This window comes from Hemiscyllium ocellatum, chromosome 19, assembly GCF_020745735.1.
Source record: "Hemiscyllium ocellatum isolate sHemOce1 chromosome 19, sHemOce1.pat.X.cur, whole genome shotgun sequence".
NCBI classification, from domain to species: domain Eukaryota; kingdom Metazoa; phylum Chordata; class Chondrichthyes; order Orectolobiformes; family Hemiscylliidae; genus Hemiscyllium; species Hemiscyllium ocellatum.
In genome coordinates, this window is record NC_083419.1 from 41,561,061 (window position 1) to 41,588,539 (window position 27,479).

At 41.6% G+C, this 27,479-nt stretch overlaps 1 protein-coding gene across 1 annotated transcript in view; it reads right to left on the reverse strand.

Annotated features, from left to right (window-relative positions):
• The window catches only part of LOC132824721 (synapsin-3-like), a 298,538-nt gene that overhangs the window by 12,466 nt on the left and 258,593 nt on the right, over positions 1-27,479 (reverse strand). The window contains exons 8-11 of the mRNA XM_060839391.1: positions 21,971-22,113; positions 19,958-20,032; positions 17,165-17,267; positions 5,655-5,801 (exon numbers count right to left, since the gene is read on the reverse strand). Of these exons, the coding sequence (XP_060695374.1) occupies positions 5,655-5,801; positions 17,165-17,267; positions 19,958-20,032; positions 21,971-22,113 (468 nt within the window). The remainder of the gene's footprint in view (positions 1-5,654; positions 5,802-17,164; positions 17,268-19,957; positions 20,033-21,970; positions 22,114-27,479) is intronic.

Sequence of the window (27,479 nt, forward strand, 5' to 3'; positions counted from 1 at the left end):
AGACCCTTTGGTCCAATCGATCCATGCTGAATATTATTCCAAACTAAAGTAGTCCCAACCTCCTGCTCCTGGCCCATATCCCTCTAAATCTTTTGTATTCATGTACTTATCCAAATGTCTTTTAAACATTATAATTATACCCAAATCCACCACTTTCACAGGAAGTTTGTTTCACATGCAAACTACTTTCTGTGTAAAACATTTGCCCCTCATGTCTTTTTTAAAATCTCTCTCCTCTCATCTTAAAAATGTGCTCCATGGTCTTGACATCCTCCATCTTAGGGAAAGACAACTATTTTTAACACTATCTATACCGCTCATTATTTTATAAACTTCTACAAAGGTCACCTTTCAATTTCTATGTTCCAGTGAAAAAAAAAGTCCCAGCCTATCCAGCCTTTATAACTCAAACCTTCCATACCCAGCAACATCCTGGTAAATCTCTTCTGAACCCTCTCCAACTTAATAATATCCTTAATATCAGAACTGGACACAGCCTTCCAGAACATGCCTCAGCACTTTTTGTCATTCTGTGGTCTCCAGGTTACTAGCAAAGCTGTCTATTTGGCTGTCTGTTGGATGATCTGTTGCTAACGGCTATAGCAATAGCACTTCATAGCTTTCTGCATTTAACACTGAGTTCAACAATTTCAGTCCTTAATCTCTGCTCCTTCTTTAGTTTCCGTTTCAAGTCCTGGCCTTAATTTTATTTTTCTACTTGCAAGAAAGCATTAGGCTTTTTAAGGTCTGTATGTTCAGGACAGTGTTTAGGCTAAAATAGAGGAATGAAGTGAGTCGTGTCCTTCCATATCCGCCACAAATTCACCTGCACCTCCACACACATCATCTATTGCATCCGCTGCACCCGATGTGGCCTCCTCTATATTGGGGAGACAGGCCGCCTACTTGCGGAACGCTTCAGAGAACACCTCTGGGACACCCGGACCAACCAACCCAACCACCCCGTGGCTCAACACTTTAACTCCCCCTCCCACTCCAACAAGGACATGCAGATCCTTGGACTCCTCCATCGCCAGAACATAACAACACGACGGTTGGAGGAAGAGCGCCTCATCTTCCGCCTGGGAACCCTCCAACCACAAGGGATGAACTCAGATTTCTCCAGTTTCCTCATTTCCCCTCCCCCCACCTTGTCTCAGTCGATTCCCTTGAACTCAGCACCGCCCTCCTAACCTGCAATCTTCTTCCTGACCTCTCCGCCCCCACCCCACTCCAGCCTATCACCCTCACCTTGACCTCCTTCCACCTATCACATCTCCATTGCCCCTCCCCCAAGTCCCTCCTCCCTACCTTTTATCTTAGCCTGCTGGACACACTTTCCTCATTCCTGATGAAGGGCTTATGTCCAAACGTCAAATTTCCTGTTCCTTGGATGCTGCCTGACCTGCTGCACTTTTCCAGCAACACATTTTCAGCAATTGTTAAGAATGTCAGGTTTGTAAATGTTCATACTTTGAACTTTCCAGTTGTTTTCAAGACAGAAAGAAGATGGGAGTCTAAAAGATAGCAGATTAATATTTCTATTGGATACAAGACCAATGGGATTCATGATGCTATGGAGTGGTGTTGGGTGAATTAGGTCAGAATCCTAAGGAAGTAGAATTGGTTTACAGATTTTTTTTCTTGGAATATTATCAAACCTCACACCACAGTCTGCTAGAATCCAACAGCGAGAGGATGAGCTGAGAGATAAAGACAGCCAGTGCCCATAGTTTACTGTGCAAGAATGTGGGTGGGAGCTCACACTTGATTTGAAGAGATTCAGTTTGTGAAAATTTAAAGACTTGAAGAATCATCTAGCTAGTGGGTAATCTCCAGGATAACGATAATTATAAAAGTTCAGGATTAGAGATTATCCGACTGGAAAAGTCCTTCATGCTTGGATCAATTTGGATTAAGCATTGCTTCAGACTGGTTTCAGGTGGATAGAGCATCTACCTAAAGGACAGAATAAATTATAACTGTGGGGAAAAATTTTGATCATAAACCATTTATAAATGAAATTTCCTGTAATTTAGAATATAAGTGGCATATGTAAATTTTTCAGTCAGATGTTGCTTTTAGTTTTTGTTGTACCATTGGTTAAAACTCTTAATATGCAAAATCTTGCTGTGTAATTCCACTGTAAATTTAAGTCTTTTAAAGTAATGGACTGTTGCAGGGATTTAGTTTTATCACTGATCTTGGGCACTGCACCAAGCTTTGCAATGATATAGAATTTCATAAAGCTTTTATGGGAACCAGAAGAGAAGACGAGGTGGAAACTGGAGACTGTAAGGATCACAGAGTTAGCATTACCAAGGGGAAGAGGAGGCAGAGAGCAGATGAAGTGCAAATACATTAATGCAAGGAGTATAGTGGGTAAAACAGATGAACTTAGGGCTTGGATTGGATATTGTTGTGACCACAGAGACTTGGTTGAAGGAAGGGCATGATTGGCAACTAAATGTTCCAAGATATAGATGCTTCAGACAAGACGGGGGGCGGGGGGGGGAAAGTAAAAGGTAGGGGAAGAGTTGCATTGCTAGTCAGGGATGATATCATGGCAGCGCTCAAGGGGGATACTATGGAGGGCTTCAGCAGTGAGGCATTATGGGTGGAGCTGGTGCAGTGACATTGTTGGGGCTGTATTCCAGGCCACCTTACAATAAGCGTGAGGTAGAAGAACAAATAGGTAAACAGATTATGGAAAGATGTAGGGGCAACAGGGTGGTGATGATGGGAGATTTTAATTTTCCCAACTTTGACTGGATTACACTACGTATCAGAGATCTGGATGGGGCAGAATTTGTAAGGAGCGTCCAGGAAAGTTTTCTAGAGCAGTATGTCAATAGTCCGACGAGGGAAGGTGCCATATTGGACCTGGAATGAGCCAGGCAAGATGGTAGAAGTTGCAGTGGGGGATTTCTTTGGGAATAGTGACCACAATTCTGTACGTTTTAGAATACTCGGAGACAAAGATGAAAGTGGTCCTAAGGGAAGAGTACCGCACCAAGTCCAATTTTATCAAAATTCGGCAGGAGCTGGGAATATGGATTGGGACCAGCTATTTGAAGGGAAGTCCACATTTGATATTTGGGAGGTTTTCAAAGATAGGTTAAAGATAGATAGTGCAGGATAGGCATATCCCTTTAAAAGCAAGGGATAGGAAAGGCAAGATTCGTGAACCATGGATGACAGGAGAAATTGTGTGACTAGCCAAGAGAAAAAGGGAAGCGTACATAAGGTCCAGGCAGCTAAGAACAGAATAGACCTTGGATGAATATTGGGAGAGTAGGACCAATCTTAAATGAGAATCAAGTGAGCTAAAAGGGGTCACAGAAATAACTTTAGCAAGCAGAATTAAGGAGAATCCAAGGCTTTATATTCATTTATAAGAAGCAAGAGGATAACTAGAGAAAGGGTTGGTCCACTAAAGGATAAGGAAGGAAGGTTGTGTGTCAAACCTGAGAAAATGGGTGAGATTCTCACCGATTACTTTGCATCAGTGTTCACTGAGAAGAGGGACATGACGAATGTTGAGATTAGAGATAGAAGTGTGATAACTCTAGATCATGTTGACAGAAGGAGCAAAGATACATTGAGTAGGTTAAAGCATATTAAGGTGAACAAATCCTCAGGACAGGATCGGATCTATCCCAGGTTGCTGAGGGAGATGAGAGAGGAAATAGCTGGGGGCCCTGACAGATATCTTTTGTCACATCCTTAAACACAGGTGAAGTGCCAGAGGACTGGAAGGTTGCTCATGTTGTCCCCCTGTACAAGAAGGATAGTAGGGATATTCTAGGTAACTACAGACTAGTGAGCCTGACATCAGTGGTGGGAAAGTTGCTGGAGAAAGTACTGAGGGATAAAAATATATTTATATTTGGAAAAGAATGGGCTTATCAGTGATAGGCAGCATAGTTTTTGGCAGGGGAGGTCATGCCTTAAAACTTAATAGAGTTCTTTGAGGAAGTGATCAAGTTGATCGATGAAGGGCTGTAGATGTTATATACATGGTCTTTAGTAAGGTGTTTGATGAGGTTCCCCATGGTAAACTAATGGAGAAAGTGAAGTCACATGGTGTGCAGGGTGTTCTAGCTAGGTAGATAAAAAACTGATTGAAGAGAGTTTCTCAAAATGGAGAAGGGTGACTATTGGTGTTCCACAGGGATCAGTGCTGGGGCCACTTATATTTGTGATATACATAAATGATCTGGAAGAGGGCTTTGGTGGTCTGATCAGTAAGTTTGCAGATGACACGAAGATTGTGGAGTAGCAGAAAGCACAGGGGACTGTCAAAGAAAACAGGAGAATATAAATAGACTGGAGAGTTGGGCGGAGAAGTGGCAGATGGAGTTCAAGCCAGGCAAATGTGAGGTGATGCATTTTGGGAAGTGTAATTCTACAGCGAACTATACTGTAAATGGAAGAGCCTTGGGAAAAGTTGGTGAGCAGAGAGATCTGGGAGTTCAGGTCCATTGTACCCTGAAGGTGGCTGCACAGGTGGATAGAGTGGTCAAGAAGGCATATGGTATGCTTGCCTTCATTGGATGGGGTATTGAGTATAAGAGCTAGTAGGTCATGTTAAAATTGTAGAAGACTTTGGTTCGGCAGCATTTAGAATACTGTGTGCAGTTCTGGTCGCGACATTACCAAAAGGATGTGGACACTTTGGAAAGGGTGCAGAGAAGGTTTACGAGGATGTTGCCAGGTATGGAAGGTGCTAGCTATGAAGAGAGATTGTGTAGGCTAGGATTGTTTTCATTAGGAAAAGAAGATTGAGGGGGTACCTGACTGTGGTCTACAAAATCATGAAGGGTATGGACAGGGTGGATAGAGATAAACTTTTTCCCACAGTGAGGGATTCAATAACAAAAGTTCATGCATTCAAGGTGAGAGGTGAAAAATCTAAGGGGGATACACGCGGAGGGTGGTAGGTGCCTGGAACATATTGCCAGAGATAGTAGAGGCTGGCATGGTAGATTCATTTAAGGTGCATCTGGACAGGTGCATGAGTAGGTGGGGAGCAGATGGATACAGATGCTTATGAATCGGGCGATAGGTTTAGACAGTGGATTTGGATCAGTTCCTGGGCTGTAAATTTTCTTTGTTCTTTTCTTTCTGGGAGAAGGCTTCTCAGTTACATGGATAGATTACAAAATTGAGGTGGTTATTCTTAGAGAAGATTAAGATGTGATTTGGTGCATTTACTTGAATCATGAGTGGTATAGATAAAAAGAAACTCTTCCTATTGTAGTAGGATCAAGAACTAGAGACACCCAGTTAAAGGAGACTGGTTAAAGAACAAGGATTTTTTCTATGCACTAAGTTGTTGGATCTGAAATGTATTGACTGCAGGATAAGACAAATTCCATCATGACTTTTAAAAGGAAACTGGATAAACACTTGGGGGGAGAAAAAAACTTATTGGACTGTGGGGGAAGGACAGGAGATTGGACCAACTAAATTACTCTTGCAGAGAACCAGCATGAACACAGTAGGATGAATGTGCTTCACCATCCTCCAGTTCTGTCAGACGGGTACCCAGCATCTTCTTCATTAGAGCCAAACCTCAGCAAACAATCCTCACCATTGCAGGGGGATATAGGACCAGTGAAAAAAACCTGCTTGACTGTCTGCCTACTAACCTGGCTCAGTGTCATTCCAACTCTTTGCTGTGATGCTGCAGGGTTTCCTGACAGAAGTTGGTTCATTCTCTCGATGACCAAATCTGCTATTAATTGCCTGTCTTCCTCAATGTATTCTCCAATCAATGGCATAGCACTGTCCATTACCTGCAATTTAAAAAAAAGTGAAAAAAATATAGAGAAAAGTCTGTTTAATAATTATTCCATACATCGTTGGAAGCTTAACTAAAACAGAAATTTGAATCCTAAATCGAATATACTTTTAGATTTTTTTTCTATAAGTAATCCACATCTTTAATAGTGATCATAATAGTCACTGTAAACTAAATAACAGGGCTCAGAATTCAGTTGTCTTCTAACAAACATGGATAACATTAGGAATTTAATGTCTGGGTCTGTATATGAGCATCCACATTCACCTTTCTATCACTTAATAAAGGATATAATTTTACACTCAGTTTTAGCTTAAGAATAATGAGTGAGCCTACCCATAACTGTTGAGCTCACCACACAGCCAAATTTTGGCAATTAATTGATTTGAGGCAGGATTTCTGTCCTTATCCAACAGGAATTCCCACTTCCAAGAACTGCAAGTGAATCAAATAACCAGCAGATCTCTTCACTGGAAGAGGTGACCACTGCTGGGATAACAGTGAGTTTCCTAAGGAGGAACCAGGAACTTGCTACAGTTAGGGAGCTGTGGTGCACAGGGTTGTGTGGGGAAGGAGGTTGGGAGACTCTTTGAGATCTCTCCAACAGGCTCTCTTGCAATTCCATCAATCAACCCTCTCAGAGGCTACAATGTTCATAAACAGGAAATACTTAAGAGAAAACTAGATGACACGAATTGCAATTATAGAGATATACAGTATGGAATCAGAGCATTCAGTCCAACTCATCCATGCCGACCAGATATCCTAAACTGATTTAGTCCCATTTGCCAGCATTTGGCCCATAATCCACGAAACTATTCCTACGCATATACCCAACCACATGCCTTTTAAATGTAATTGTACCAGCTTCCACCATTTCCTCTAGCAGCTCATTCCCTACTTGCACCACCCTCTGCTTGAAAATGTTGCCCGTCAGGTCCATTTCGAAGCTTTCCATACTCACCTTAAGCCTATGTCCTCTAGTTTTGGACTCTCCGATCCTGGGAAAAATAACTTGAGTCTTCACCCTATCCATGTCCCTCATGATTTGATAAATCTCTATACGATCACCCCTCAGCCTCTGATGCTCCAGGGAAAAAAGCCCCAACCAATTCAGTCTCTTCCTATAATTCAATCTTCTAATACCAGCAACATTCTTGCAAATCTTTTCTGAACCCTTTCAAGTTTAACAATATCTCTCCTATAACGGTGAGTCCAGTGTAGTGGAAGGATGCTTGTTGAACTGGAAGCCTGTGACTAGTGGAGTGCCTCGGGGTCAGTGCTGGGCCCTTTGCTTTTTGTAACCTATATCAATTATTTGGATGAGAATGTACAATGAATGATTAATTTGTTTGCATTTGACACTAAAATGGGCGGTGTTGTGGACAATAAGGAATGTTATCAGAATTGCAGCAGGGTCTTAATCAGCTAGGGAAGTGGGCTGAGAAATAGCAAATGGAGTTTAATATAATAAGTGGCGGTCTTGCATTTTGGAAAGTCAAAATAAGGCAGGGGTTTCATGGTGAATGGTAGGGCATTAAGGAATTCAGGTCCATGGTTCTCTGAAAATGGAGTCGCAGGTGGACAGGGCAATGAAGGCGACTTTTGACACAAGTGCCTTCATCAGTCAGGGCATGGAGGATAGAAGCTGAAGTTATGTTGCAGTTGTACAGAACGCTGGTGAGGCTGCACCTGGAGTATTATCTTCAGTTTTGGTCACCTTGAGGTTATTAAACTGGAAAGAGTTCAGAAGAAATTTACAAGGATATTGCCTGGTCTGAGTTATAGGAAGAGGTTGAAGAAGCTAGGATATTTCTTCTTTAGAGCGTAGGAGACTGTGGGGGACCTTATAGAAGTGTATAAGATCATGAGCGGCATGGACAGGGTGAATGCACTCAGTCTTTTTCCGGGGTTGGGGAATCATGGACTAGAGGGCACCAGTTAAAGGTCAGAGGGTAAAGAATAGAAGGGAACCTGAGGGGGAACCTTTTTACACAGGGAATGAGCTGCCAGTGGAAATGGTTGAGGTAGGTACATTAACATTTAAAAGGCATTTGGACAAATACATGGATAGGAAAGGTTTAGAAGGATATGGGTCAAGTGTAGGAAAATGGGGTTAACATGGACAGACATTTTGGTCAGCATGGACCACTTTGGACCAAATGGCCTGGCTTTGTGGTGTGGGACTCTATGACTCTAAATGAACTGTATTCTAAAAGTGGCCACACCAATGAGCTGTATAGCTGCAACATGACCTCGTAACTCTGATACTTAACGCACTGACAAATGAAGGCAAGAACACCGAATGCCGTCTTTACCACCGTGTCTACCTACAACTTCACTTTCAAGGAACTATGAACCTGCATCCTAGTTCCTTCTGTTGAACAACACTCCTCAGTGCCATATCATGAATTGCATTAGTCTTGCCTTAGTTTGCCTTACTAAAATGCAACATCTCACATTTATCTAAATTAAACTCTATTTGCCACATTTTGGCCCATTGGCCCATCTGATCAAGGTCCTATTGTACTTTGAGATAACCTTTTTCCCTGTCCACTACACCACTAAATTTGGTGTTATCTGCAAACTTACTAACCATACCTCCTATAGTTCTATCCAAATAATTCATATAAATGATGAAAAGCAGTGAACCCAATACTGATCATTAACTATTTGTATCATCCATATATGGATCATCTCACGGACTGGTATAAGTCAATTGAAGGATGGTGCAACCAGGAATGTCTAGATCTGAGACATCTAAATCTTTCCCGAAAGAGAGATATACACACACAATATTCCATTGATAGAAGAACTCAATCAAGTTTGCAGGAGACAAATTCTCGTTCACTCTGGACACCAAACATGGATACTGGTCAGTAGCCAAGGTAATCAAGAAGTCATTACCATCAGAGCACCATTTGAAAGATATTGTTCCAGAGACTACTAGTTAATTTATTGGTCAGCCAGGATGTGTTCCAGCAACATACGGACAGAATTACAGAAAATGGACACATAATATTGCAATATCATCAGCAATGTGTAAGCAAAAGCAAAGAAGTGTATGATTGGAACTTTCACTCACTGATACGAGTATCTCAGCAAGAAGGGGTCATTGTCAACAACAAGAAGTGCCAGAATAATGCAAGGTCAGATCATTTTTTGGCTTTGTACAATCAAATTGTGCTGACCCATGTTAAGTTGAACACGCAAGACAACTGTTGACCCCACAACACAAAAATCACCTTCAAAAATGCGTTGAATTCTTCAACTTTTTGGTACGATACATTCTAAACTTTTCAAGTATCATCATTCAGAGAACTCCTATGTATTTATGGAAGTAGGGCCATTGACATATGTTTGAATCTCTCAAACAAGCACTGTCTGCAGTAAACTGTATCCCACAGCACAACGTAAGGAAGAAGACAATCTTGGGAATTGATATTTTGTCGAAAGAGCATGTGTTATGCACAATAGTACACCAATTGGATTTGATCCAAAGGTCTACTATGAGGGCAATCCAATTATTCCAACAGAGTGTAAAGCACTTGCTTTAATATTCAGTATCACAAGGTTCCATAAGTATGTTGTGTTTCAAAAACAATTCACTGTGAAAGTGATCACAAACCATTGAAATTAATTTGCAGCCTTGTACTGACAAGTGTACCACCTAGACAACAATGACTGCTGTTATAAACACAGGGTTATGACTTTGACATCTGTGACAAAATTAGTACCAAAATGGTCTCCTCACTGAGCAGACTGCCAAACACAAGCAAGAATGCAGACACCCCATTGGATCTACATCAAAGGACAAGATGTGCTCAAAACTGAACGGAACTGTATGTTTTGGTCAGTGTAAACGTGACCAGCCTTCAATTGGAAACAGCTCACCAGCACCAGCTGAAGGCATTGTGGGGGATTATCATTGAAGGTCAGCATGGTCGAACCCTGTTGTGGCACTGTGGTAATGTCCCTACCCTTGGTCTGGGAGGTCCAGGTTCAAGTCTCAGGCGACTGACTGTGTGGAGTTTGCACGTTCTCCCCGTGTCTGTGTGGGTTTCCTCCGGGTGCTCCGGTTTCCTCCCACAGTCACAAAGATGTGCGGGTCAGGTGAATTGGCCATGCTAAATTGCCCGTAGTGTTAGGTAAGGGGTAAATGTAGGGGTATGGGTGGGTTGCGCTTCAGCGGGTCGGTGTGGACTTGTTGGGCCGAAGGGCCTATTTCCACACTGTAAGTAATCTAATCTAATCTAAGTCCTACATGCGTAACATCACTGAACAGGTTGATTAGAACAATAGATTAAATAAACATTTGTGGGTAGCATGGCCAAGCAGTCCAAGGTGTTGGACTAAGGCTCGGGTTTGAATTTCACTGCTACCACATGATCTAGGCACCTGTCATGCTGAACCTTTATGTAGGCAAGTCCTTTTAAGTAACACAAACAAAATGTCATCTGTTTGGGCCTTCTTGTGGTGCAGTGGTACTGTCCCTATAACTGGACCAAGAGACTCAGGTTGAAGTCCCACCTGCTCCAGAGGTCTATAATAACATCTCTGAACAGATTCATTTTTTAAAAATCTGTACCATTATTACAACAATCATAATGTGGTCTGACACACCCAGATGCAGTTGGCCTTTGAAATGAGCTCGAGTTTCGAAGAGGTATTATCTTCAAAAGAAAACAATTTCTTTGCCAGGGCATTTTGTTGTAACTACACAAGGGGGCATGTGGGCATAGCACAAACAGGATAACAAGCATTTGATATGGTCTATTGGCCGGGGACCAACAGTGATTTTGAAAAGTTGGCCAGGATACGTTAAGGAATGCCAGATTCACCAGCTGTAGCAGCAATCACCTGTATAAGATATCAATAGTCCCATTGCCCAAAATTGCTACTGATCTCTACTGTGAATGGAGACAAACTTCATCATAATCACTGATTACAAATTGTTCCTCCAAATTTCTAAAGATCAGACATCAGGTAATGTACCTTGCAAATGTGTTCAAGGCAGGCATGGGGAATGCAGCACTCAGACTGTTTAGCACATTCAAAGACATCATTTCTGACAATAGGCAACAGTACAGAATCATAGAAACTCTACAGTGTGGAAACAGGCCCTTTAGCCCAACAAGTCCACACTGACCCACTGAAGAGTATCCCACCCACCCCATTCCCCTTATTACTCTACATTTACCCCTAGAGCAGAGAGAAAGTGAGGACTGCAGATGCTGGAGATTCAGAGTGGAAAAGTGAGGCACTGGAGTAACAAGCAGGTGAGGCAGCATCCAAGGAGCAGGGAAATCGATGTTTTGGGCATAAACCCTTCCTGATGAAGGGCAAATGCCAGATACATCGACTCTCCTGCTCCTCAGATGCTGCCTGACCGGCTGTGCTTTTCCAGCAACACACTATTCGACTCTACAGTATAGGGCAGGCCTTTCAGGGAGGTCTTTCCAAATAAGGCGTGGACCAAGAGACATTCTCATCTCATTATCTCACATCACATGGTTTCACTGAACAAATAGTTTGGCCTATTAAATATCTCACCATGAAACGTAGGACAATGAAACAAGACATTTGTATTGTATTGTTACACATTCAAGTTCCACCTCTGGATACACCTTATTCCATCTGAGATGATATTTGGAAGGCAAGTGAGAGTAATCTTGCCAAGCCACCACCTTACCAAATTCTCAGAGATGTACATTTCAACAAATAAAGGGGGATAAAGGTAGTGCATGACCAGCATGCAGCTACAGAATTACCTCAACTACAAATAGGACAAAAGGCCTGAATCACATATCCTGACAGCAGGAACATGGTCACCCCGCAGAGGTTTTCAAAATGTGAAACCAGGTCTTAATGATTTACAGCACCTAATAAAGTCCCGTTGAGGAAGGACAGAAGCGAGATTAGGGAAGTTTACAATACCCTAATTGTGCACAAAGAACACATCCAAACAACGACAGAGTCTTAGAACACTAGACAATAATCAATACACTGACAACATGTCTGCAGGCCAAGAACAGCCAAAGGCAAAATCCACATTTCCAAGTATGTTACACATAACAAGATCTGGAACAGTCATCAAATTGTTGAAACGATGTCTGGACTCTTTAAAAAGCCTAAATGATCTCCATCCACTACCACCCTCCTTCACCTTGGTGAGCTCATTCTCAGTTTGAAAAAAGAATAAAGAACAAAGAAAATTTACGGCCCAGAAACAGGCCTTTCAGCCCTTCAAGCCTGAGCTGATCCAAATCCACTGTCTAAACCTTTTGCTCAATTCCTAAGCATCTGTATCCCTCTGCTCCCCACCTAGTCATGCAGCTGTCCAGATGCAACTAAAATGAAACGACCATGCCTGCCACTACTATCCCTGCTGGCAAAGCGTTCCAGGTACCTACCACCCTCTGTGTAAAATACTTTCCGCGTGTATCCCCCTTAAACTTTTCACATCTCACCTTGAATGCGTGACCTCTCGTTATTGAATCCTTCACCCTGGGAAAAAGCTTATCTCTATCCACCCTGTCTATACCCTTCATGATTTTTTTAGACCCCAATCAGGTCCCCTCTCCATCTCCTTTTTCGATTGAAAACAATCCTAACCTACTCAATCTCTCTACATAACTAGTACCTTCCATACCAGGCAACATCCTTGTAAACCTTCTCTCCAAAGCGTCCACACCCTTTTGGTAATGTTGCGACTAGAACTGCACATAGTATTCCAAATGCAGCTAAACCAAAGTCTTGGATAATTTTAAAATGACCTGTCAGCTCTTATATTCAATATCCCATCCAATGAAGGCAAGCATACCATATACCTTCTTGACCACTCTATCCACCTGTCCAGCCACCTTCAGAGTACAATGGACCTGAACTCCCAGATCTCGCTGCTCAACAACTTTTCCCAAGGATCTTCCATTTACAGTATAGTTCGCTGTAGAATTAGACTTCCCAAAATGCATCACCTCACATTTGCTTGGATTGAACTCCATCCGCCACTTCTCTGTCCAACTCTCCAGTCTATCTATATTCTCCTGTTTTCTTTGACAGTGCCCTATGCTTTCTGCTACTCCACCAATCTTTGTGTTGTCTACAAACTTACTGATCAGACCAACAATGCCCTCTTCCAGGTCATTTATATATATCACAAACAACGGTAGCCCCAACACTGACCCCTGTGGAACACCACTGGTCACCGTTCTCCATTTTGAGAAACTCCCTTCAACTACTACTCTCTGTGTCCTGTTGCTCAACCAGTTCTTTATCCATCTAACCAAAACACCCTGCACACCATATGACTTCACTTTCTCCATTAGTTTACCATAGGGAACCTGATCAAATGCCTTACTAAAGTCCATGTATACGACATCTACAGCCCTTCTTTTGTCTATCAACTTAGTCACTTCATCAAAGAACTCTATTAAGTTAGTAAGGCACAATCTCCCCTGCACAAAACCATGTTGTCTATCTCTGATAAGCCCATTCTTTTCCAGATGTAAATAGATTTTATCCCTCAGTACTTTCTCAAGCAACTTTCTCACCACTGACATCAAGCTCATTGGTCTGTAGTTACCTGGAATATCCCTACTATCCTTCTTGTACAGGGGGACAACATTAGCAACCCTCCAGTTCTCTGGCACTTCACCTGTGTTTAAGAATGCTACAAAGATATCTGTCAAGGTCCCAGCTATTTCCTCTCTCGCCTCCCTCAGCAACTATCCTTTAGCTTACCCTACGCATCTTCCCTCTTTATGTCAATGTGATCCAGAGTAAACAAACTTCTATCTCTAATCTCAGCATTCATCATGTCCCTCTTCTCAGTGAACACTGATGCAAAGTAATCATTGAGAATCTCACCCATTTTCTCAGGTTCGACACACAACCTTCCGTCCTTATCCTTTAGTGAACCAATCCTTTCTCTAGTTACCCTCTTGCTTCTTATATACGAATAAAAAGCCATGGATTCTCCTTAATTCTGCTTGCCAAAGTTATTTCATGACCCCTTTTAGCCTGCCTGATACCTTGTTTAAGATTGGTCCTACTCTCACGATATTCATCCAAGGTCCATTCTGTTTTTAGCTGCCTGGACCTTATGTATGCTTCTCTTTTCCTCTTGGCCCATTGCACAATTTCTCTTGTCATTCACAGTTCACAAACCTTGCCTTTCCTATCCCTTGTTTTCAAAACTTCTCCTTTAGTTCATCTGACGTTCCCTGAGTCAAAAATATGGCTATGGGTATCCACGTAGGTCCCTGCTTTGCCTGTCTCATTGTGGGGGTATGTGAAACATGCTTTGTTACAGTCTGACTTGCCCCCATCGTCCACAACTCTGTCTTTATTACATCAACAATGTCATTGGTGCCGCTTCCAGATCTTGTCCCGAATTGGAAAAATTAATCAGCTTTGTTGTCAATTTCCATCTTTCTCTCAGCTTCACCCGAGCCATCTTTGCCTCTTCCCTCCCCTTCCTGACTTCACTGTTTCTGATTCTAGAGAAAGGCTGTCCACCAATACCTACTGCAAACACACTGACTCCACAGTTACCTTGGTTATTCTTCCTCACAACCTATTTTCTACAAAGATTCCATTCCATTCTCCAACTCTGTCACATCTGAATTTGCAGGTGGTGACCTTCCTATATATCTGTCACCCTTGTCCGAGATGGATAGACTCAGAACACAAACAAGGTAGTGTCCCCAGGTTTTGTAGATACTGTTGAGAGGAGTCTTGGCCATCCCATTTCATTCTTTTCTTTAGGCTTTGTATCAGTTTGATACAACTGAATGGCTTACCAGGGCAGAGTGGGTATTGCTGTGGGTCTGGAGTCACAGGTGGCCAGAGCAAGAGAGGATGGCAGATTTCCTTTGCGAATGAATTGGTTTATATGGCGAACAACAATGCTTACATGTCTGTCATTAGACTTGTTTTAATGACCGCATTTTATTTAATGCAAATTTCACCACCTTCCACAATACGATTCAACCTGTTGTACCCCATAGCCTGCCTTTGGGCTCCAGATTATTACTCCGGTGACATTACCCTTTTGTCACTGCTTCTCCTTTCTGCTGCATCACATTTGTGGAGGATGGATAGCCACAAAAAAGAAAGCTATTTAACTGGTTGACTTCTAAAACTCAATATCCTGGACTTGAACTTAGCAGCTCAATCCATGTGGAGAGTGGAGCCTTCTCTGTGTATCTTAATGCTCACTAGCATCAAGATTATAGCATTGACTCCCACCTCCCACTTCTGATATTTCAATGGCTGTGGGTGGCAAACCAACAGAGAGGCAGTCAGTACACCCCCAGATCTTTCTATCCATTTGTAAAACATGAGACCAGCCACATGCACTTCAAAAACATTTCACAGGCATATTACAGCAGTAGCACCACAATCATTGCTAATAATTAACATAAGAGCTCAATTATTAGGCCACATGTACAAGAAGTCAAAATAAATGGCACACCTACAGAAGAAATGCCAAACTTTTACATTATATATTGTGTCTGTTTCCAGCAGACCTCATTTTGAGGCTGTTACCATTAGAACAAATGTTTCTTACACCTTTGAACCAGATTGTTGTATTATATATTATATAATGGGAAATCTGAACATACAAGTCCTTTTCTTAGTTCTTCCCCTGCTTCAAACAACCACTGGAGGCACTTTTGGGAAACAATTGTGATTGTTGCAATTGTCCCCAGCTGAGCTCAGCTGCAACATAATATTTCCAACAATGTGAATAGAAGAGCTCAGAGGTGCAAGGGTAAGAGGTTCATCATTTGAGTTGTTTGCTAATCCGACCATGAGAGGGCAGAAGAGCACTACTGTTTCCAGTGGAGTCCGACTGTGATCACCACTGATGTGTTGTCCACATACTCTGTCCAGCAGGTTTACACCATTCTATCAGCAGATGTTGGTTTAATCTGGCACCCAACTTACTGGTGAAGAACATCTCAGCCAAAACCAATTCTGTCCTCATTTGACATCCATATGGAGCTAACTACATTCAACATTTTTATGCAGGAATGAAAGCAAGCATGAGATATAAGCTGCCAGTGCTAAAATGGTAATGTGGTTACAGGGAAATATGATGTAGTGTAAATATCTGAAGCAAAGCTAGGTAGTCAGGATGAATGCAAATATAATATTCAAGCATATTAAAGTATTTACAAAAAGCAATCAATGAAGAAAGGGTGTAATACAGTTTAAGGACTGCTGGACTATATCGAATGAGTCCTGCAGAATGGCAAAAGCTACAGAATAAAATAATCTTGCACACATTCTTAATATACAAGGTCAAACCATCAGTCAGCACTTTTCTAGACACTCAGTTTAGCCTATGGTTGATAATTTACTGCATTAAGTGGTAAGAAAGTAGAATGAAAGGGGAGAGCATGAGGGAATGGGAGAATTACTCTAAGGGAAGATTTCAATAGAAACTAGAAAACTCAATTGCTTTAAAACAGAGTTATAAATGTATTATACAACAATTTTAAACTCCAGTATGCCACAGAAGCCACAGGAGGTAGCGCTCACTTTGGATTGGGATTTCCAGATACTCAGTGGGGTGCTCGACGGTTTTAGCTCACAGGCTGTTACAGTGTAAGAAATCAAACTGGTTCCCATGTTGGGTGGGAGTTGGTGATTCATAGCAGCCCAGAATATATTTTCACATGCCCCTGGACTCCAACAATAAAAAATGTTTCCTATAATGTTTTGTGCATAGCTTCCAGTCACCCTTAATCAGCTCACCAACCGATCCAAACAGGCAGAGCCAGCAACAAATTTCCAGCTAAATCCTGGGGAGGTCACAGAACCCACAGAAGTATTCCTGGAATAAGACTTCTGCCTGATTGAAGCATTCATTGTTTTGTTCTGCCTCTTTTTTGGCAGGAGGGAGAATGGGGGTTAGGATAGCAAGCACTCTAATCTTTCAGTGGACTTAATTAAAACTGGATTCTAAAGCAACACAAAATCAAATGGAAAACATGAGACACTCCACAATTGGAATAGTAAAATTACAATTAAATAAAATCAGAAATAGGTTATGAATGGTGATGAACTGTTATATTCTATTAATAAACAATGTATCATCGCCTGTGGTTTATCAGAAATAAACCATTTGTACTGTACCTACTATAACTTATAATTGTATCCACATGCAGTCAAACTTAAAATGGCTATTCCTTTTTGGTAAATGCTCCTTTGATTCAATTAGCTGCATATGAAATAATTAATCTCCAACTAGATGAGCCCACACAAGATGAAAAACTCTCATATTAAAGTCAATATTCACAATGTAAAAAGTGCATCATAAATTGGCACAAGGACCATTTGACTAACCTCAATGATATAATCTTTCCCATCTTTCCCATGTACAGCTTTTACTGCACAGATGTCCAGGCCACCAAACATCTCCGAACAGGCATCCACCCACATTCGATAGCTGCGAGAGAGTTTCCATTTCAATATCAGTTGAGTGAGATCCAGAGTTTGTGCCTTAATGCATCATGCAGTGCCCCAGGTGTGATGTAACATCCCAGCAATGTAACACTTAGAGGAAACTGAAACTAGTCAAATATGTTCCACATACAGGAAATGTTGGTACACTTTCTGGCCTGTTGTTAGATTAGATTACTTACAGTGTGGAAACAGGCCCTTCAGCCCAACAAGTTCACACCCACCCGCTGAAGCGCAACCCACCCATACCCCTACATTTACCCCTTACCTAACACTACGGGCAATTTAGCATGGCCAATTCACCTGGCCCGCACATCTTTGGACTGTGGGAGGAAACCGGAGCACCCGGAGGAAACCCACGCAGACATGGGGACAACGTGCAAACTCCACACAGTCAGTCACCTGAGGTGGGAACTGAACTCGGGTCTCTGGCGCTGTGAGGCAGCAGTGCTAACCACTGTGCCGCCCACGGTGTTGTTCCTTCAAACTAACAGTTTGGGACCAGGCATTTTGTGTTGCTGTTTTAAAATGGATGATGAACTGTGGGTGATACCAGCACAGGAAGACAAAATGCTATAATGCCTCTATGCATGTTACTATACAACACTCCTATTTTCACATTCAGATAGGAATACAGGAAAATTTCAAGTCAAAAATCAAAGGATTGATTTTCCACAAATCCCTTAAGTGTTAACGAACCTCCATGATCACTAAACAGCTGTTAAACAGAAATGCTGGTTCAGCTTGCATTTGGTGTAAGATGCAAATATGGTGAAGGAACTGAAGCTTGTACTAGATAACAACTGCACAGGGGTTTTTAAGGGATTGACTGGAACTTAAACTGCCTGCTTCCATGAAGGAGACTGTATGTATTTTGATAGCTAGCATATGATCTAATGTCTTCTCTCAACAGGGATCAGCAGATTGTGAACAAACTCGTTGTAACAGATGATTTCATGAACTACTTATGTTTTGCCCTTACACTTGCTGCTAAAGATTTGAAGAGGCTTTTCAAAACACATTGGAGAGAATTTCTGGGATACTTTAAAGCATCACTAACATTCAATCCATGCCTATTCCAGAGATTCTTTGACTATTTCACCTAAAACAAGGAAATGCAATGCTAACTCTACCTTGTTGGGAACTTTACAGGAATAACTAGGACAAAGGGGTTTTTGCCCGAAACATCAATTTTCCTGCTCCTTGGATGCTGCCTGACCTGCTGTGCTTTTCTAGCACCACTCTAACCTTGACTCTGATCTCCAGCATCTGCAGTACCCATTTCTGCCTAAAGGCATTCTTTGACCAATAGCATCCTGTTAGCAATAGCCCTTGTTCTGGAGGAGGAGATGAGGGCAGAAAACCAGAAATCAATCCCGTTGTGGTCCTATTACACCAGGAATTGTAAGAACCTGGGTGCTCTCAAACACTGAGCCATTCTGAAACATGGCACGGAATTTCGCTCAGCCTTCTCCCACATTTAATGTGAGTGGGTAAGTGGAAGCCACACATAATCTTCCAGTCAATTACTTTCTAATCCAGTTTAAATACCAAACCTGCACTTTTCTACTACAGAATCCGGGCAAATTAAAATTCTGGTCATTATCATCAAGAAACAAAATGCACACTTAGAGCAGACAGGTGTGTTTTATGATTAGTTTTATCATTTAGTGTCTGATTTTTCCCAATCACCAAACTAACCCTCCAAATGATTTATTGTCCCGTCAAGTGTCAGCTGGATTAATTTGACAGTCTCCTTGGGGCTAAATAAAGCTGTCAGCGTCTGTATCATTTCTATCTCTAAGAGACTGTTTCCAGGCATTAGGCTGTGCTTTCACATTAATTCCCATCAAATCTGCCAAAAATATTACACAACTGATCTCTTGACTTTATGTTATAGTTGTAGTGTTCCAAGTGGGAGCAGGAGGGAGGACTCACCTTAGGGAACTATGGAGGTACCGGGGACTTGTACAAAATATTTACACTGTTACTAAAGGCAATAGCATCATTGTAAGTTGTAGACTTACTTTTCATTCACATTGATTTTAAATGCCAGGTTAGAGATTTCCAACATAAAGATGAAAGGTCATCAACCCAAAAAATTAACATTAATTTTTTCTCTCTACAGGAAGCGCCTGGGTATTTTTAGTAATTGCCAGTCTTGTAAAAGAATATGTTGTTGGAGATCAGGAGGCTCCCAAAGAAAATTGGTTGCGAGAGCAATTTTTATTCTTTTTCAGAATGAGGGCAACATTTTCCAGTTGTCTGTTTCTTTTTGCAGCCTTCCCCATCTACATTATGATTCTTGGATTTGTAAGTAATTCTAATTGTGTTTGGCTAGTGTAGTTTTCTATAGGGCTATGCTATTAAAATGCCTAATAATTGTGAAGATTTGTAGGGGGAAAAAGCAGGGGATAGAACGAGAAAATACAGCACCATTGGAAGAACCTTTCCTGGCTAACCCTGGGATTTAATAATTTTTGATGCACTCTCAAAATAAGTGACAACTTTTGTCCCAGTGAAGAGACCAGTTAGCCCAGTGAGAATATGTGAAATATATGATGGAGATTTCACTATTTAAACTTTCCATTCCAGTACTTCCTTAACTTCACTGCTGAATCTGCTGCTGGAAAGCTGTGTCCCCTGGATCTTGGTTTGTGTGGTCTAAATGCTTACCGTTCCGTCATGGCCACTTGTTCCAGCATGGCAGAGCCAGTATTTGCTTTCCAGTTCCCTGAAATTGAAGTCCTCCTGAAAAATAGAAGAACAAAATATTGCAGAATAGGATTTTACAAGTCAGAAACCACTTTACAGAAGCTGAAGGAAAACAGCTCCAGATATTTGGTTAAATAACAGATGTACTTCCCTTAGTTGTCTACACAAACATTTGCGGGTAGTACAGTGGCAGGAACTGCTCATGGTGAGTCACTGGGAACAAACAGCAGGCAGCCGGGAGTGAGGAGTTTGCACATGTGCAGCTCCCCAGAGGGTGAGATGCCCTAAGAGTTCTGTAGAAGACGCAGATCATGAATTTGTTGAGGTGAAGCACAGAAAAAGGCTGATGGGCAGATGCATAGAAAGGTTCGGTGTATAACAGATCTTCCACAGCCTTACAATTCTGGTGGAGGAAACCATTAATTTAACTGAATGGCATTCACCCCACCACCATGAAGAAATCAGTTCTTGTAACATTGACTTTAAAATGTGTCAGAACTAACACCAATTAAATATAAATGAAAAGAAATGACACTTCAAATCAAAAGGTAACTTTCATTTTAAATAGTTGTTAAAACAAAATGCATCTTACACAACCATTCGTGTCACTCCCTACACAAATGTGGTGCTACGTTGCTGTGCAATTTCACAAGATCCTGTTCTTTATTCAAGCAAGGTAGGTCTGGAGTCCTTTCCAAGAAGAATTTTCACTTTTGAGTTATCTCAGGTACAAACTATCATCAGCAACTGTAGCACCAAAATTACCACATAATTGAATTCCTTCTGCCTAAAAGGGTAGAATAAGAGCAGAAAATGGCAGAAATACCCAGGAGCTCTGATAGCATCCACAGGGAATGAAACAGAGTTAATATTTCAGGTCAATAAAGCCTGTTTGTCTCTCCACAGATGATGCCATTTTCAGAATTTTGTTTTTACATCAGATCTCCTATGACCAAATTTCTTTTGCTTTTGTACTTAAAGAGTGGCACATGTTGTCTGATTTGTGGTTGATTAGCTAGACAGTGTGTTTTGCTTTTAAATTCCTGCTGAAAACTCTGAATAGAGACTGGAACAATGCATGAATATTTCATTTCCAGGCAGGATTTCCTGCATCAAAATTGGTATAAGTTGTGACTGGCACAGAAGCTCAAAGCAGGTGCACACTGTAATTTAAAAGTGCCCAGAGTTAATGGCAATCTCAGACATGGACAGATTTTCCTGATACAGAGGGCTCTGTTTCTAAACATTCCCACAATTCTGTGACATTTTGAGAACTTCCTGAAAACAATAATTTTTAAACAGTTGACCAGGTGGATACCTGAATTATTTGCATTTGAGATGCCTTTGGTTTTCTACTGAGATATGTAGACTGTGCAGAGAACAATTTAGCCATAATGGATTAAAGGAATTATAACCCTGAAAATCTAGGTATGTATGAAATTAATTTCTTTCACCTTTGCTCTCTGGTGTCAGAAACATTCAGATTTGCACACCCATTCTCTATTCAACAAATCTTTTCTTTTTGGTACTGGATGGGTATCTGCTGAACTTCCCTGTAAGAAGGTTGGATTTATATTCTGTTTTGCTACTTGTAACTGGTAAAGTTTAACCAAGATAAAATAACTGAAATGAGGTTAAGATCATTTTGACTGTTTAGAAACTTTAAAGTATCTTTCTCTAAAGAATTGGGTGACGATAGGGCAGGTAATAGGCATGAGGGCTGTCTTTGTGACAAATGGATGAGTGCAGCTCTAATAACACTCAAGAAGCTTGATACCATCCAAAACATAACAATCTGCTTAGCACCACATCCACAACCATCCACTCCCTCCACCACTAAAGCTCAGTAGCAACAGTCTGTACTATCGACACACAAATTTAACACTATTAAACATCCATACATCAAAATACTAATACAATTATGAAATTCACTATAGTGGATGATAGTTACAGAAACAAAATGCTAATATTTACATGTAAGCTTTATAATTATTTCCGATCTTCTGAATTCTGATGTCATACTTGGAGTCAATGTAAGGTTCAGTGGTTGCATAAGTTTTTGCAAGGGCCACAACACTGGCGATATCCTGAAAATCATAATGATTTTCAACTTTTACCTGTAAGAGACAAGCCGAGGCCATGAGAGAAAGAGTAAGAAGTCAAAAGAGTTATAAGCATTATTATTAAACCATCCAAAACATCTGAAAAGCATTTTCATTAAGAATACAACCAATATGTGTGCATCCATTCCCCATTCCCCTGATCCACTGAGCTCTGTCACATCCTCATTGTCATTTGGAGAAAATTAAATTGAGTCAATGTCTGAAGTGGTGAATGAAAGTAAACAGCAGAGTTTAGGACAAGGAACACACAGACTCCAGTGTCATGTTTCTCTCAGTATCTTGATCAATATCACCCCCAGAGATTAACACCATTGTTAGTGAGGAAGAAATTGCTGCTCTCCTCTGTAACATCATCTTCCTCCTCTTTAACTTTTCTCTGCTTCCCTGTACTGTGATTGATCCGTTGGAAGAGGCAGCTCGAACTAAAAATGAATGAGTGTTACACCCTTAGGATAAAGACAGAAAAGTGTGATAACGTCTGGTTATGCGCTGCTTCAGTGTTGCCATGGTAATTATTTTAGTGTACGCCCACAGAACTGCTGCTGGCACTATCCTCTCATCTTGCTACCTTCCAAAGCTACCCTAGAATGCTTCATTCTTAGCACTCTGTCCTGGTCATCTTCCTCTCAGTTCTTGACTGGAATGTCCTGACAGTTGCCTGTTTTAATGAACAACTTTCAACTTTGACAATACTGAATGAAGGCGAACACTTGAGAAATGTCTCTTAGGTGGCAGCACACAACTGATGCTATTGATCAACTGGTGTCACATTGTTCAATGGGAGAATGGCTTCCAAGGTTTTTCATGCAAATAATTCTTGTTGGTACTGATGGAAGTACACATATGGTGCAATTTCCCCTTCCTGAGGAGGCGGGAATAATGGTGAATGTGATGAGCTAATCAGGCAAGAGCCCAAAAATCAGTTTCTCGTTGTCAAGACAAACTTTCACAATTAGTTTCTCCCTCCTTAGATGATGTTCTTCTCATTGGATGGCAAGAAGCCGATTTGCATTTGCTTAATTACACAACTCACTGGAAGTAATTTCCTACTCTCAATTAATTTCTGGGATACGGGAATGCTTCAGAAACTTGGCTGCATAAACCAAACTGTCAACTTTACTCTTGAGCCTCAAGTTCATGTGTATATATATCTTTTGTTGTCACTGTTATATAAGCTATTAGGACTTGAAAGGATTCATTGATATCATGATGTAAGATCCAGATATAAAGGGCTATTCCTGGAAGAGTTGTAAGAAATCTTTGCTTGTTACCACTGCTGTGTGAAAATGACTCAGTTAGTGTCATGTGAACTTTTAGTTGACGTCTGAAGATTTCATTGAGTTGTACAACATAAGATGGTGGCAGTGACAGATGTCTCATGTAATGTGCTAGCAGTTGTGATAGGTGAAGAAATCTTCAGATTGTTAAGACCATCACTGTTTTTTCTTTATTTTTCTCATTTTTGGTTTGGCCCTGTGAACTGAAGTTGAGAATCAAACCCTGAACAGCAGTTTGTTTTAAAAATAAAGACACAACAAACAAATGGGTATTGCATATGGGTGTTGGCCTGAAAAGGTTGTTGCAAGTTAATTATTGTTCTAAGAACACTGCAGATGCTTACCGACGGGCAGCTGGTTGGATGTTGCACTGGGCATTCGAGTAGAGGCCAGTGCTGGCCAGCTAACCATAGAAAATGTTGAAGAAGGAAAAGGAATCCCAGATAGAACTGGTTTTGACTTTTTTTGGGGCAGACAGCCAGGTAGATGTCATATACATGGACTTTAGTAAGGCATTTGATAAGGTTCCCCATGGTAAACTAATGGAGAAAGTGAAGTCACATGGTGTGCAGGGTGTTCTAGCTAGGTGAATAAAGAACTGCTAGAGCAACAGGGGACAGAGAGTAGTTGAAGAGAGTTTCTCCAAATGGAGAAAGGTGACTAGTGGCTGGGGCCACTGTTGTTTGTGATACACATAAATGATCTGCAAGAGGGCATTGGTGGTCTGATCAGTAAGTTTGCAGAGGACACTAAGATTGTGGAGTAAAAAATCATGAAGGGTATAGACAGGGATAATCGAGATAAACTTTTTCCTAGGGTGAAGGATTCAATAATGAGGTCACACGTTCAAGGTGAGAGGAGAAAAGTTTAAGGGGGATACACACGGAAAGTACTTTATACAGAGGGTGGTAGATGCCTGGAACGCATTGCCAGCAGAGGTGGAGGTGGCAGGCACGGTAGATTCATTTAAGGTGCATCTGGACAGATGTATGAGTAGTGGGGAGCAGAGAGATACAGATGTTTAGGAATTGAGCAATAGGTTTAGACAGTGGATTTAGATCAGCATAGGCTTTGAAGGCCAAAGGGCCTGTTCCTGGGCTGTAAACTTTCTCTGTCCTACATGGGAGCTGCTGGACTGGAAAGCAATGTTTGAGTTTTCCTCTCTCTAGGAGAAAGTGAGGTCTGCAGATGCTGGAGATCAGAGCTGAAAACGTGTTGCTGGAAAAGCGCAGCAGGTCAGGCAGCATCCAAGGAACAGGAGATTCGACGTTTCGGGCATAAGCCCTTCTTCAGGAATCTGAAGGGAAGGGATTCCTGAAGAAGGGCTTATGCTCGAAACATCGAATCTCCTGTTCCTTGGATGCTGCCTGACCTGCTGCGCTTTTCCAGCAACACATTTTCAGCTTTTCCTCTCTCTACTTTTATATTCAGTTAAAGAATTGTTGAATGTTCTGAGAAAAAAAATCCCAGTTTATATGAAGTTACTGAATACTTCATGGAGTCTTCTGGAAGCAGTTTGCATTGACTAGTGACTTTGGAATTGAAGCAAGATAAAAGTATCCTTTGTGCTGATAATAAAACACATTACTCCATAAGGCCCTGGTACTGTAAGATATATAGCAATCTCGTTAGTCATCAGGCACAACTTAAAAATGAGTTCACGTTAAAGCTTCCAATGCATCTCTTCATAGCATTGGCAACAAGGAAATACCTTCAACAACTCAACTTAGCTCCTCCCATGAATGTTCTTTTGTATCTTGATGGGTAAGTGTGTTTGTGGTGCAGTAGTGTCCCTACCTCTGAGCCTAGAAGCTTGGGTTCAGGTTGCACTTGCTCCAGAAACATGCCATAACAAGGTTGATTAAAAATATCTATATCCTGATGGGGAGGCCTACCTTACACTATCAGTTAACCCTTTTGTTTGAACTGTCTTTACCAAACCCTCTGAATGGTTCTTAGCTTCACTTTTGCTATAACTTCTACAATTACAGTAGGTGCCTCCAATGGAGATTGAATCAGGATGTATCTTTGGACCACTGCTCCATCTTTCAGCCACACACCTTTCAGCTTCACAGGTGACACTTTAATGGACGGGGCAGGCAGCAGTTTTCTCTTGGAACAGCACTTCAGTGCAGAATGCAAGCAGGCCATCAGTGACCAAAATAATCACTGTCACCCAGAAGGCAAAAAAGTAGCATGAGACAATAGAGAACAGTGAAGTCATTGTGAGGGGCTATAAAGCACAGTGGTGCATCAAAGTCTGACATGGCGCATGTGCCTGCAGTTTATGTGCTAAAACACTGCAGTTTACTGAAGAGCAAGATGATGTGTGAAAGGAAGAGAGTGATGGCGATGCACTCAGTAAGGTGGGGGTGAACTCTGCTCAGTAAGGGAATACCACCACAGTCTGTTTGGGTATTGGGGCTATTTAGAATCAGTGTATTGGCCACAATCCAATTGGCCACAGTTAGTCCAATGCAAGTCAGAGATTGTACCACAGTCAGTTCTGTGAGTCAAACAAAACCAATCTGGTCCTTGTTAATTAGTCAGTTAGTCAGGATCATCTTGAAAATTCTGTCTGAGGGATGTGCCAGGCTCACCATCATGGTGGCAATTGAAGATCATTCAGTGGATCTAGTGGGACAGGGAAAGAGCCTGAATTGTCCTGAAGTCATGATCACTCTTGCCCTAGCCTGGGAAAGTTGCAATGTTGATTTTCCTGCTCCTCAGATGCTGCCTGAACTGCTGTGCTTTTCCAGCACCACTCTAATCCAGAATCTGGTTTCCAGCATCTGCAGTCATTGTTTTTACCCCAAAGTTGCAAGACCATCAAAGGCACAGAACCTCAATAGTCAGGGCTCTAAAATGGAGACACTGATGTTCATGTAAAGGAGATCTAAAGAAGTGAGGTGAGGGTATTCCAGGTGATGGAGGATGAACAGTCACCATGGCAGCAGGGATCACAAAACAAAGACGTATGGAGTGGGGAGAGGGCATCAAGTATCACAATAGCAAAGACTGCAACAAATACAAATTCTAAAGCTTACCATATTGATCTGAAAACTAACTATGCCATAAGTTATCGATGTTGAGAAAACAGAATCCAAAGTGATTGAGTTATTGGGAAAGGAACGGAGTGCAGAGTTGGAACGTGAAGCCACCTAAAGGCTACTCCAGTAATCAGGAGTTCAGGGATTAATCAATATTAAATACCCTACCTTTCAATTCCCACTCAATCATCATGTCAATGTTCCTCATACCTCATCCATCCTAGTAATTCCGGTATAATGCTGGACATACAAACCTTGTAAGCTGTTAGTGTCAAAAAGTGTGGCACTGGGAAAGTGCAGCAAGTTAGGCAGCATCCGAGGAGTAGGAGAATCGACATCTGATGAAGGGCTTATGCCCGAAACGTCAATTCTCCTACTCCTTGGATGATGTCTAACCTGCTGCACTTTTCCAGTGTCACATTTTATGACTTTGGTCTCCAGCATCTACAGTCCTCACTTTCTCCCAGCCCTTGTAAGTAGTTAGCCTGGTCACAGTTATTACACAGCCATCACAGTTCATCCATTTCCAAACCTCTCAACTCAGAAACCCTGAGTTTGAAACTGAATTTGACTTTTTTGTTGAGGGGGGGTCAATCAGCCCATCTACCTGCTGTCTCATCTGTTCTGGTTGTCCTTGGAGATGGAGGAGGTGATGTCCACAGGCATGTTCAAATCCATGCAGGAAGTCACTGATGCTCTCTTCACCAAAGCACAAAAGTATCTCTCTTTACTCTTTGACCCAGGGAATTGCACAGGGAGGGTATTAGGAATCTCAGCCATTCCTGGTTTCCTGAATGTTTGGGGTGAAACTTTACATCCACATTGCTATGAGAGTGCCATATTATGAACCAGCAGTCTTCATCAACAGAAAAGATTGTTTGAATTGTTTGTGACTGCAACAGTTGGATAATGCAAAGCTGTGCTAGAAATCCAGGGATCTGAACATGACTCTTGCATCCTGGTCCTCTCATATGTGCCAACTTCCAGCAAAGCTCTGTTCAAGCATGGTTGCTAGGTGACAAGGAATATCCCC